Raw genomic sequence first — 13,456 nt, 5'->3', positions numbered from 1 at the left:
GCAAGTTGGCTATTTATATGTGCAGCTGAGAAGTCGAACCAAGGGACTACCAGGAACAAATTCATCCAGTGGTGAGGACGTGTCTTGAACCCGGGATCCCCGGGATCTCAAGGCAAAGTACCTTAACCACTGGGCCGCCGCACTGCCTCCTAATCCAATGTAAGAAGCTGTCTCTTGTACACACCTGAAAAATTCGGGTTTTTTGAACTGGATTCTTCCCTGCTAGCAGAGGTCTATTTTTCTTTTGCTTTCGCTAGGCTGACGAGTACTGGAAATGAGACCCATTTCCTGTGTCGGAACTCCCTGTGTTGAGCATGCGCGGCGGTTACTTAGCGACCGAATCCTCACGTGAAACTTCACATAATGTACGAGCTCACTTTACACCAGTGGAATTGCTGCAAAGGAATGCGCCAGACATAGCCGGCCCAAGTCACCTTCAGCAAACGTTTAAAAAGCCGTTGAACAATGCCGTTCAAGGTCGTGGAAGGCGGTTGATTCAAAGTGAGTTTCGACCCATGACAGAGCTCTCTTTTCCCGCACTCGTCAGCCCAGCGAACACAGAAAGAAAAGAGACCTCCGCTAGTATAGAACGGGACTGGAACCCATGACCTCTCTGATGCCTCACTCATTTGGGAGCGACTCAATTTTTGGGGGCTCATGTGTTCCTGTGAAAGGACTCGATGAATGAAATAAAGGTATTATCGACTAAAGAGAGAAATTACCCTCGCACTTGTCTGGAGCAAGCAATTTCCCCTTATAGACACCTATAAGATTGTTCAGGTGTCTATACGAGACAATCGCTTAAATTGTCCAGACAAGTGACAGGACCATTTCTTTCTTTCGTCTATAACCTGCACGTCAAATATACATTTATTTCACTTGGTAAAGCCTGCTACGAACCTAGAAGGCCCATCAGGCCGGCGCTCATCTCCGGTTTCTGTTGCATGAAGCGACTAGGAGTATTTCTACTCCCCCCTGGATGGGATGCCAGTCCATCGCAGGGTTTCCCCCAGTATTAGATTCGCCGGTACCCATTTGTACAGGTGGGTTGAGAGAGCCCACGTGAGAGTAAAGTTTCTTGCCCAAGAACACAACACAATGTCCCCGAGCAGGATCCGAACCCGGACCACTCGATCCAGAGTCGAGCACACTAACCATTAGGCCACCGTACCTCCCACAATATATATTGGACTCTAGTTATATACTAAGGTATACAATGGAAAAAACAAACATTGAAAAAAAAAACTAACAAACAATATCAAAGACCAAGTCAGAGTTAAGTTTTCTTGCGTTTCTAAATATGAATTTAAAGCAAAAAGGAGAAACAACATTTATTCTTCGCGAGCTTTTCTGTCCGTTTGAGGGTAACATTATTTTGTCTATAAGGAGATTCAGGTGACTTTCTTAATGAATGGGTCATTGGCAGGTTTTTTACGCTCCAACAATACTACATTGCGCCCTATCGACACCTTTTAGGGTGTCAATAAGGGCTTTTAAAACAATAAACAATAACAAAAGAAGCCCTTGTTCGTATTTTCAATATTTCCGGTAATATTCCCAAAGGAAACAGATTGACAAGAGGTATCATTTACATTCAAATGGTTAAAATAGTTAAGTTTATGATAAAGTTTTGATAATATGAGAGAAGATAGTAAACTATATTTAAGTGTCTAATCTAATAGCGGTTACAGACCACTGACTGCATGAGGACACTACAAACAAATAGACAAAGCAAAATAACCTTTGTTTAATTTGTTTTGTTCAAAATGCAAAGGGCGTCTAAACTATTATGAACACTTAATTAAGCAGAATGGTTTTCCTCTTCGCTTGCTTAACTGTTAAATTACCGTGTTTTAAATGTTAGAACTTCGATAGTATTAAGTAATCTTACCTTTTCCAAAGACGAAGCAGTGATTGACGAGAAATATCACAATAAAGCAACGACTTCTTACCCAATTCATCACCGTCACTTTGTGAGTATCAAAGCGAAGCTTTTAAAGTTATAAGTTTAAATATAAAGGCCATGCTTTAACTTCGTTAAACGCGAAAAAGGATATGTATTTAAAATTGATAATTATGTTATTTGTCTTTTTGCTTGACCGAGCTCCAATGACGTAATTGACTGAGTTGTCAAATAGTTGCAGGCGGTTTGCGTGTCACTATTACAAACACCAGCTCTTTCTTCGTCAAGCTTGCTTCTCCCATATCTTGTTTTGGGCAATGAATATGTACGGTTTTTTACGTCTGGAATAGGTTAGCTGCTTTACATGCCTTGTTTAAAGAAATAAAAACACAACTCCGGCAATCAAGTGCCGTGGGGCGTTACATCTTAAAAAAGGTCTGTCAAGCAGACCGACCTTTCTACTTTTCAGTGCACCTGTAAATTTGAAGGTTGTCGGTATTCAACGAGCCTAGACGGGGGAATCGAAAGTACAGCGAATTCTTAAATTTGAGTCTAAGGATATTTAATCTAGCTTTCTTTACAGCAAAGATAAAGAATGTGTAGAAAGTTAGCTGTAGTTCTTTAATTTCGTTACAGCTACTAATCATTGACGGCTACGGGCCTTTTTAACACTTAAATAACGATAAAATATAAGAAAAGAACAACACCCGTAGCTCTGGTTTAATCAGAACATGTCATCTTTCGTGTCCATTTTATCGTTAATTCCCGCCAAAAATTTGACAGACGGATGCAAACTGGGCCCCAGGAAGAGAATCTCAGTATGTGAAGGAGACAATCACCAGTGTTTGAATGTCTTTAAGGGGGGAGGATTTTTTTCAAAGCTAAAGCTAATTATGTGAGAAAATGGCTTGTTTTGCTTCTATTTATAGAATTTAGGTACAACTAACTACCTTTTTAGGGAGGTGATCTAGACTTGAATCGCAGTTGGTGAAACTGCCGACTTTATGAAATCAGATCCATCTAGAACGCCATAACAGGAATTTTCATCGTTTCAGCTTTTGACGACACCTGTTGTGGCAGCAGGTACCAGTAAAAAGTCTATTCAGCTACTCCTATGGAAATACTGTGAAAAAATAATAGCAGTAAACAGCAGACGTTTTGCTTTACGAACTGAAACATGGAAGCAAGAACTTTGCTTTACGAGAAAAGGAGGAAAATGGATTTTGCGGTTGCATTGGATGAGAGAAACGACAAATGATCAATGAAAAAAGTTAGCCTACGACACATTTCTTCAGGAAACACGGAACACTGTGCTGAAATATACGACGAACTTGCTTTGTTTACACTTTTCAAGAAAATAGGTAGATTTTCTCAAAGGTGATCCATCAATTTCCAAACCTCTTATGTATTCCAAGGTGTTAGGCAATTGTTAGCCATGGTCTCAGGAATACGTTTATCAAGGTTCTTTATCATAATACAAACATGCGTGGTTTTTACAGGTATTTAACTTCCTTTGTCTTAACTAAATAACAAACTAATGTACCCTGTTTTTGAGATCGCGAACCACAAATCAAATGATCTCCCCCGGGTTTAGCTTACCTCTGGGTGTTCAAATTTCAAATAAGGGCGTGCTGATCAATTACTGACCCTAGTAAGCAGTTCTTGACGAACACCGGATGACTGCAGGACAGCTCTTTAATTTTCCAATATTAAAAAAATATTTTTAATACAGTCAGTTTTTGTAGACTATAAGAATCTTTGGTAAAGGTGTCATGAACCTTGCAATAGACGAAGACAAGTGATGTTCAGACAGAGGTCTTATTCATAAAAAAACAATTTGTTTCTCAATGTATGTTTGTTCATTTTTTTTTTAACTTGAAGTCGTCTTGTAGATTCCAGACACCACCACCACCGCCTTTCCCACAGTGACAGAACTAAGAGGCCAATATTTCCACGATCACGGATAGAACAAAAGAGAGAAATGTTACCGACGCCTAATTACAAATGGCCCAATCTAGTGAATGTCAGAGGAAGAGGTCTCAATTCGTTGACTAGACCTGCTTGGAATCGCAGAATTTTGCCAGGAAACCGTCTTCTATATAGAAATCCATATCAAGCTTCAAATAATAAACAATTGGCTTATATAAATCAAAACGTCTGGTCCCAGAAACGTTCTAGGCCAAATGTGTGGAACTATCTTCCCTTTGGTGATGTACCCGTTAGCTTGTATTACAATCCGAGTGTGGCGCAGGTCCACAGCTGGAAGGCAAATGCTAGGGCGAGGCCTATTCTACAAGGTGTGGTAGGTTTTCGTAGCAGGATTGACGAAGATCCAATCCTGGTGGAGAAAAGGATCAAGGAATATTATGACCAAAGATTAAACAAGAATCGAAACAAGTGGTTGTTTAATCGTGTACAGGGCACAACTCCACATTTGCAAGAAATATTCATTGGACGCTGCTGGGATTTCGTAACCAACAAAGGAAAGCATCTTCAAAATCCAAGTAAAGTGGATTGTCAGGAGCTATGGAAAACATTTTTAACCGGTTTTGCCTTCAAAGGACCGTGCGCTCCGACGTTGCAAGACTATGCGCCTTTCTTCAACATGTATGAAGAGAAACCACTCAAAGATAGGGTATTTGATTTTCGTGTCATAGAGAGCCATGTTGGAATCTCCTTATAATAGCCAAATGATGAGTTAACGAAAGCTTGCGTCACCAAAAGGTTATAAGAAACAAGATCAGCTGTAATCGCAACTTCTTAGGATCTAAATTAAAACTGTCCTCATCAAGTGATTACGCGGCTCCACTTACAGAAAATTGAAGTCCTTCCTTCGGGAATTGTCCACGAATTTTACTTGTCCATGACATGAAAGTTAAGCGCTCCCAACCCTTCAATTCGTTTTTTTTTTTTTTTTCGGTAGGTGTAAAGTAAAGTATTGAATCCTGATTTTTTTTTTCTAGCGCTAAAAGTGAAGGCAGTCTTAACTCGACATCTCGCAGTACACACCAAAAAACAACCCGCAACCTCCCAAATTTGCATTAAAACTCAAGGTACAATTTATAGGAAAACTAGTTGGACGCAAAAAACAATACCAACTAATTGCGAGACTAACAGAAAGGCAACACCTAGAAAAAACTATCAAAAGAGTACAATAAACTAAAGAAACACCTCCACAAAACTAACGAGGCGGAAAATGAACATATATATTAAAAAGCGTTCGCGCATTTCACTAACTTCAAGCGCCCGTGAAAAAAATAAGGAATCACTACTTTTTTAAATAATTCCAAAAATGAGTTCTTGAAAATCATAAAAAAATCATAAGTATGCCATGAATTGCGCCATTCAGGGCTCTCATTTGATTGGCTATCAACGTAACAATTTCACCTTTATTGCACTATTTCAACTTTCAGCACTTTTTCACTTTTCTGCACTCTGTTTGCAATTAATCGACGAGCTCTCAGTCAATCAACGCGCTGAAATCTTTTCGTGTATATTATTACAAATTTATGAAAGTTCATATATTTTCTAAAGCCATTTCTTCAATACAGGCGACGGTGATCAAACTAATATACAAAATACTTTCGATCCTTAAAAATAAAATTGCTGCTTTATCATGATGTTGTTCTGGTATCTTTAAGGTGCTATTTTGGTCCGGGACAAGAGAGCTCACTCATGCATACTCCAGATTGTACGATAAATTTACCACTCTTGAAGATACTTTGCCGGGGTAAGTACTATAAGAAAAAATTAGTTCATTCATACACTTGGAACTGAACGATGGTTAAAACCAGGGGCCCGTTTCTCGAAAGTCCCGAAAACGTTTCGGGCCCGAAAAGCCATTTGTGAAACTGCAAACCGCTTGTTTTGAAGAGCCGATCTTTTAACATGTTTTCAAGCTAACTAAAAGAAACATGTCCGTGAAGTTTGACGGCTTAAATCCTGTCCGTTCTTGAGATATAAAGGGAATTGTGGCATCCGAAACAGGCCCGAATTGTTTCGGGACTTTTGAGAAACAAGCCACAGGTCCCCTTTGTTCGAACGATGGATAGCGCTATCCGCCGGATAAATCACTATCCACTGGATAAATCATAGCAAAACCAATTGCGCTATCCAGTGGATAGTGATTTATCCGGTGAATAGCGTTATCCACCTTTTGAACAACCGACGCCAGGGCCTTTATCACTGCTAAAAAGCTGGTAACGAGAAATAACGTCATCTCGAAATATAAATTCGCGTTTTTGTAATCACTTTGCAAATATTTCAACCTTTTCAATATGACAAGGGTGTGGTTGTTCCTTAAAAGTCACACTGATCGGAACGGCGCTTAATTTACGGGAGGAAATGAAAATGTATCCTCAAGTGCTGATGTTCTTCATAAAACCTGAAATCTGGCTATTTCACGCTGTTGTTTTGCTGACGATGGCAAAGAAATGGACAAAAGTGAAAAAAGCACGTGCAAGGTGTGCAAAGCTATGTTTTCCTCACTCAATATGCAAATTTGCGACGTTCTCGCTGCCGTCGCCGTTGTTGTTGCTTAAGTTCTCTAACGACAATAGGGCAACAGTAACACGTCACAATTAGACAAGATGGCGGCGTCTGGGAAATTTGAAAGTAAAAATCAAACGATTCTGGAATTCGTTTATTTCGGATACGAACGCTTTCAAGGAAATATTTTGAAAAAAAAATTTGATTGTAAACATTTTCTGTGGTTTAATCGGTTATTTTCGTTGGACCAAAAAACGCAAAACACGTCTTCGCTCGCCGACCTCTCTCTTCCTCCGCTAAATTGTACCCTGATCTAAATGCAGCTGCTAGTGCATGTGGCGGTGAGGGTGTTCCACTTCTTACCGAGAATTCTCTGTTGTGGCTTCAATATACTAATCCCCAGTAATACGAAATCAAAAAGTCTAAGCACGTTGTCGTACTTATCAATTTCATGTTTTGCGGTGTCAGATTCGTGTTAAACGGACTGACATGGTGCGGTAGCAAGAAGGGGCCTGGAGTCAATTTTCAGTCTTGCCCTTATGAGTGCAGCAAGCAAAAACATTTCTGGGGTCAAGCGGCAGCAAAGGTGAGAAAACAGATGACAAAACTCAGGGTTTCTTAAAAGACAAAGGGGTCCCTGCTAAGCAGTTAGTTCTGTTAGTCAAACAAAATTAGGTTAAGACAGGAGCCCATGAATAGGAGCCTCCATGTGCGTTGAGTCAAGCTTTGCCCGTATCTTTCTATTTTTAGAACCAACCCTTCAGCAGGAGACTGACATTTACATTAATTTACATCAATTCGCACAATTTGCGTACATTGTTTTTGCTTTTCGCTATTTTTGTCTTCGTTAGACAATGAATTTATTCTGATTGGCTAATTTAAAGAGCGCGTGCCCTGCCGAACACTTCGTGGCGTTCTAAATATAAAAAAATAAGGGCAAAGGTTGACTCATAGGACTTGTATGGGGGAGGCAAGCTCCTACTGATGGGCTCCTGGTTAAGAAATGTATCTTTTTATCGTTGGTAACTTAAGTCTGCTTGGATTGCTTCTTAGGAGGAAACCAACCTACGACCTTCCGATTACTAGTTCAGATGCTCTACCACTGAGCTTTAGGGGATGATCGGAAAAATCCGAATGTTCCAGGAATGTTCCTTTGCAGCAGTCAAACCTACGACCTCCCGATTACTAGTTCGGATTCTCTACCACTGCGCTATAGGGGATAGACTGCAAAAACAATCGTTTTCTTCCCTTCGGAAGGCGCGAAGCGGGGTAAGCGTGATTCTCGCGTGTTCAGCGCGCGAGCCTCACATTCTCCCTCGCCGTTTCTACGCTCGCTCCAGACCTTTAGTTCGAATATTCACCCCGTCGCTTGCGTTCGCAAAAAATACGACTGTTTTGCAGTCTATATAAGGGATGATCGGAAAAATCCAAGTCATCCCTTGTAGGAGTACGTCGAACCTACGACCTTCAAAGGATTAACCATCGATGTTGATTATAAGGAAGTCACGGTAGAGACTGTTCTCTCAAGGCAATGGTATTTGCGACAAATTACACACGGCCAAAAAAAAAAAGAGCAAACACTGATCTAAGGTGGAAAAAAATACAAAGGGTCTAAATTAAATGTAGAATTTTGTATTTTCGGGTTAACTTGGTATAACTTTTGTACCGACCACATAAGACACTCAAACACGAACCCCGAACCCCGACTGACTGAAGGAACACAATGCGACGCATTCACAAAATTTCTACGAGAATTAAGGTTTTGACATTTTAAAATCTTTTCAAAACATGTTTTATTCTTCGACTCAGTTAGCTCAGAGGGCAAGAGGCGTTGTGCACGTAATGCTTAACGGGACGAGGCAACACCTTGTGGACAGACAGATTTTTCCTGCATTTATGGACGACAGGTCAGGAATAGTGACAATCATTAATTTTCTCACAATCGTAATTTTAATAACAATTTAAAGCGAGTTTCAATCGAGTGTCGTAAAACCAAGACCAAAGTAATTACTTTGGCCAATCAAAAAGGACGGAGACAATCCAGTAAACCAATCAAAACTCGAAGTAATTACACTTAGCCGACACAAAGCGCGGGAAAATGTGCACGCGCGAGCCATGATTTGTTTTGGTTTCTCTTCTGATTGGTTGAAAAAGTGGCGCGAGAACTTTGAACCAATCACTGCGTGAAGTAATCATAAACCAAAGCAATTCGCTAACTACTTTCAACACTCAATTGAAAACCGCTCTAGCGCTAGGGCGCTAATAGGGAAAACCCTACAGAAATGGAAGTAAAACAAATCTTATCAAATCGTAGATTGGGTTTGGAGAAAAGGGTAAAACCGGAGTACCCTAAGAGGGTATTTACATGAGACCGGGACAAACTCAGACCGGTATGAACTTGTACCGGTATCAAATTTTTGGAGAAGTTTACATGAAACCGGGACGAAATGCTTGGTGCCTGATTTCGGGACAAAATAATATGTTTTGTCCAATAAATATATGGCTGACGCAAGAGCAAATTCCTCAACCCGGTCTGAGATTTGTTGTCATTTACTTGAGAACGGTACGAACTCAGGTCGGTAGGAGAATTTCTCGTCTAGTTTCAGCAACCGAGACGAAGTAAGACCAGTCTGAGTTCATTGTCAGGCCAGTCTCGTGTAAACGCATAAGAAGAAATGTATGGCGGCCGATACGAACTAGTGCCGGTCTGAGTTCGTCCCGGTCTCGTGTAAATAGCCCCTTAAAAAAAATTCTCGGAGCAGACTGAGAGAAGCAACAAACTCAACCCACATCTGACTCCATGTCTGGGAATCGAGCCCCCGCCACGTTGGTGGGGGTATGGCATCAGCACGGTTGTAGTTTACATTTTTAAATGAACCTTGCCAAAATTTTGAGGACAACAAATTCTCTATGACGAAGGACTGGTGATCGAAACGTCCGCTTTTAAATCTCCTTTTCGGGTGGTCAGTTTACTTTTCTACATTTTTAGCTCCCCAACCCAAGGACGCAGCACCACAGTTTTTGTAGATAATAGGCGAGTTCATATTGGGGTCCAATTGCAAGTTGGCCATAAGTGCAACAGAACGTCAAGTCAACTTGACTACAGACAGTCAAATGACGTCGTATCGCCTTATCGTGTTTTGATCAGCTCAAGTTCACATTCGAGGGAGATAAAACTAGACTTGAGATCGAACTTCAGAAGAAGATCAGATATCATCTCGTCTTTCAGGGTTTCAAAGGTAATTCAACTAAAATAATCCCCGTTTACATTCAAAGAAGAACTCGGGCATACTCAGTGAAGCCTTCTCACGGTCCCCAGAATGAACCAGGCTAATAACCGGCCACTGGTTATTCCTCAGTCAAGACTTACTTCGTACAGTTGTTAATGTTGTAATATACACGTATAGCTTACTGATACTCATGCCATTGATCTAAATTCGATCTAAATTGTCGACACCAAAGATCTCTTATGTGACCATAATCAATTACATTTTACACAACACAATTCGTGAACAAGGTGGGATCTTTGACAACCCAAATGGTTTCATTTCGCATTGTCCTTCCTCCTGCACTTTAAAAATGGGACTGGAAATCCTGGCCTCTTGCTGATGTTATCGAAAAGCCAGATAATTATTCTAACTTGAAGAGCTGTATTTTTTTATGATGACCGTGGCATATACTTAAGAAATCAAGTGCAAAAAAAGGGGATGTTGAAGTTTTTTTTCGATGACCCTTGGGCTCACACAAAAACAAAATCATAGATTTATATACACGACTTTCTGGGCGGGAGTCCGATGTTCTGTGTACCCACTGCTTATTTCCAAATTTGCACTGATGGGCGTTGGTAAGAATTCTTGTCAATCTATTTTCCTTTATCATAGCTTCCTGGCAGAAAATCAATTACTGAGCCTTCCTGTTGGAAAAGTGACTGAGTTTAGAATTCTAGTAGGTCATTCACTGCATCGTAAATCACTGTAAGTTTGCCCTTTTCTTTGGATACCATTAATTTTATTTTTTCATCCCTTTGCTACTTGTTCTCAAGCAACACAACAATTTTGGGACAACAGGGGGTGGGGGTGCATTTTTCATGAAAATACACCTTATTCTTTTGAATTTTACGTTTGAAAGCGAGAACAAAAGGGCCAATTTGCAAGGAAACAAACGAATACTAAAATGGCGGCCATTTTGGAATAAGGTGTCATGCTCGCAAAGTTATTTGGAATTTCATGATCGGTTTAATGAACAGACTAACAGTTTAAATTGCGCACGCAAGCTAAATTGCATTTTCTTCATACTTTTCGTTTCCCTTCTCTTCGTTTTAACATATTCTCTATCAAATCATGATTTTTTAACATTAAAAGAATTCGAAACCTCAGAGATAAAATCTCAAAGGTTCGAATATTTCGTTCGAATCCCTCGAACTTCATCAGCGATATGAATTATCAGTCGAGATCACGTGACTTCATTGTCACGTAGTCCCAGGAGAGAGTTATACATGAGTTTTGGAATCTTTTATCGTTAATTTCTGCTCCAGAGCAAGAAAACAATATTCTCAGAAAATAATTTTTGTTGTAGGAATGCCATTTTTGTTTCTCTTACTTATTTTATTTTATCTTTGCAGAGAAAGGTGCGATGATCTTACAGTGTTGGAGTTACAGAATCGAGCGAAGGCAAGAGGACTGAAAACCACCTGTTTTGATAATCCCTAGTAAGCAACAGAAATGCTCTCACAATGGAGCATTAAAAGCGAGGAGAACACACCATAACACCAAACCCGGTGTGGCCATCACGTCACGCAACGGTCCATGGCTGCCAATGAACCGTGTAAGCGTGCGTGACGTGATGGCCATACCGCGTTTGTATTATGGTGTGTTCCTTGCTTTTAATGTTCTGTCAGCCCGTCTGTCAGGCAATAGAGGGATTTCAGTAATGTAGCAGCTCTCGTAACCTGCTATTGTTTAGCCGGGTATTGTAAGCAGCTTGTATTGTTTTGAAGTCTACTAAGTCATTGCTTAGTGGTCTGTTTTTGGCTTGGGTGACAAGTATTATACGTTACGAGAGCTGCGACAGAACTCAGCGACTTAAGCATCACGTTTACGTGAAAGGACAAAGTGAAAACAACGGGTTGCTGCTTCTTATAAAAGAATGAAAACCATCTCTTTCTAACATGCAGTTGTTCGATAACTGTAGCTAACAGGCAATGGATATGGTAAAATCAAATAAGTTTCTTTATTTTTGACAAAACGCTTATTTCAACCTAACCTTTGCCGTTTGCCGCCCAATGGCGAGAACGACTCGCGTTCCTTTAACCATTTCGCAATTTTTCAAATCGTTTCGCTATGGAAAGCATGTTCTAACTTTCCAGTTATAAAATTGGTATGAACGGTGTAGCTCAATGTTTAAAACTTGAAAATTGGAACTTTATCTTCCGGTGCTCATCTTCACCAAACAACCACAAATTTGGTCATCTTCAGGTCGAGAACGGCAAAGAAATTAATCAACACTTAAAGCGCACGTTCAGGGATTGTAAACCAATCAGGGACTGAAAACGTCACGTCAAATTATAGCTTTTCACTATTTTACGTATTTCAAGATTAATCCATCTCGTTCACGTATTACAATATGGAGGAAGTATCCTATGACTGGAATTGTTCGAACGGCTTTGACTTAAAATCAGAGAATGAAAGATTCACATCTGCAAAAAGCATTACAGTGCGTTGTCGTCTAAATAATTTCACATCATTGCAAAGCAGAATACATACAATAAAGTGTTTTTCAATTGAGTGTCGAAAGTAATTAGTGAATTGCTTTGGGCTATGATTACTTCACGCAGTGATTGGTTCAAAGTTCTCGCGCCATTTTTTCAACCAATCAGAAGTGAAACCAAAAGCAATCGTGGCTCTTGCGTGCACATTTTCCCTCGCTTTGTGTCGGCTACGTGTAATTACTTCGAGTTTTGATTGGTTTACTGAATTGTCTCCGTCCTTTTTGATTGGCCAAAGTAATAACTTTGGTTTTGGTTTTACGACACTCAATTGAAAACTGCTCTATCTCGAAATTATGTGTTTGGATAACGCGCGTTCTCGTCGTCGTCGTCGTCGTCGTCCTAACTGAAGCTCTTTGGTAAGTCAGTCAGTCCGCCTGTTGCTTGCTGCTCGCAATATGGACATGTTTTGAATTTATTACAGCTTTATCCGTCATCTTCTGTGCCTGGAAAATCCAGCAGACCCACTGTGCCTTTTCAAGATAGTTGACCAAAATTCAATGGTGAACTAAGAGGTGGGAGTCAGAGCTCTAAAATCAAGCTAAACGACGACCAGGATGTAACGAAAAACCTCAGAGGGAAGTAAAACATTTTGGGACATTTTACGTTTTCAATGTCACAAGATTTCCAATTTGCTTTTTACTGAAAATTATTCTGAGACTGTCTCATTTTCACATGAGACCTGTCATTCGACTTAAAGTCGGTAGTCGACTTAATAAAATTGCCATTGCCGGAATGACAGAGCTTCGCCAGGCAAGAAAAGTGGATAGGCAGGCTACCATGAATGGGCGTATTCCCGGTCAATATTGTTTTCTTTTGGACCAGGTTTGTACCAATCATGTCAGCAACCAAGCAAGCAAACCAGATATCAGCTATAAATACGGTATTTTAATCGATCCATTGTTATGGTCTCATACATTTTCTAAACGTCGCCTAGCAAATGTTCCTAGCTACTTAAAAACGAAGTACTGATTGCCGAGTCCAAGATTCATTTCCCAAAAGCCCCAAGTATGCTTCAGGCCCGAGAAGATTTGAAAACTGTAATCTTGCATGTTAAACTGATGAAAGACCCGGGTTGTTTAAAGAAGATATCTTACGTAGAAGGTTGGCTTCAACAAGTTCTCGTGTTAGAGAGGGAAAAGTATCAGCAAAGCTGCTAAAGATACCGAGGAGTCTGTGACGCCCGAAATGGGTTCGAAGTTTTTCGGGGCTTCTGAGAAACGCTGGCAAGGAAAGGAAGTCGTCCTTTGTATAACTACTAACAAAAAAAACTTATCTAATCAATTTTTCATGAAGCATTA

General features: G+C 40.2%; 2 protein-coding genes across 12 annotated transcripts in view; one reads left to right on the top strand and one right to left on the bottom strand.

Moving 5' to 3' along the window:
- LOC138026660 (uncharacterized) overlaps positions 1-2,111 on the bottom strand; it is a 40,486-nt gene extending 38,375 nt beyond the window's left edge. For 3 of the 10 annotated variants that reach the window (XM_068874099.1, XM_068874127.1, XM_068874115.1), the window contains exon 1: positions 1,892-2,068. In XM_068874099.1, the coding sequence (XP_068730200.1) occupies positions 1,892-1,961 (70 nt within the window). In that variant the 5' untranslated portion in view covers positions 1,962-2,068. Of the gene's footprint in view, positions 1-1,891 lie in introns of all 10 variants that reach the window. The other 7 variants (XM_068874134.1, XM_068874140.1, XM_068874163.1 and 4 more) reach the window with 5 other exon arrangements.
- An 892-nt stretch (positions 2,112-3,003) lies between these two features.
- On the top strand, positions 3,004-13,117 carry LOC138026720 (ADP-ribosyl cyclase/cyclic ADP-ribose hydrolase-like). Of its 2 annotated transcripts, none has more exons than XM_068874173.1 (8): positions 3,004-3,402; positions 3,796-4,538; positions 5,545-5,633; positions 6,860-6,977; positions 8,201-8,298; positions 10,273-10,365; positions 11,013-11,099; positions 12,580-13,117. In XM_068874173.1, the coding sequence occupies exons 1-8, from the start codon at positions 3,339-3,341 to the stop codon at positions 12,665-12,667; spliced, it is 1,380 nt and encodes a 459-aa protein (XP_068730274.1). In that variant the 5' UTR covers positions 3,004-3,338; the 3' UTR covers positions 12,668-13,117. The 2 variants fall into 2 exon arrangements, with proteins under 2 accessions (XP_068730274.1, XP_068730280.1); XM_068874179.1 differs by having other exon boundaries at positions 3,206-3,402; positions 11,013-11,061; positions 12,580-12,774.
- The last annotated feature ends 339 nt before the right edge of the window (positions 13,118-13,456 follow it).

Source organism: Montipora capricornis, chromosome 2, assembly GCF_036669925.1.
Source record: "Montipora capricornis isolate CH-2021 chromosome 2, ASM3666992v2, whole genome shotgun sequence".
NCBI lineage: Eukaryota > Metazoa > Cnidaria > Anthozoa > Scleractinia > Acroporidae > Montipora > Montipora capricornis.
This window is presented reverse-complemented; position numbering and strand designations above follow the sequence as displayed.

Excerpts from the sequence above, each read along its gene's own strand:
- LOC138026720 (XM_068874173.1), top strand. The coding sequence starts at position 3,339 with ATGGTCTCAGGAATACGTTTATCAAGGTTCTTTATCATAATACAAACA. Across the intron at positions 3,403-3,795 it reads AACATGCGTGGTTTTTACAG|ATTCCAGACACCACCACCAC; the intron begins GTATTTAACTTC and ends GTCGTCTTGTAG. Across the intron at positions 5,634-6,859 it reads CTTGAAGATACTTTGCCGGG|ATTCGTGTTAAACGGACTGA; the intron begins GTAAGTACTATA and ends TTGCGGTGTCAG.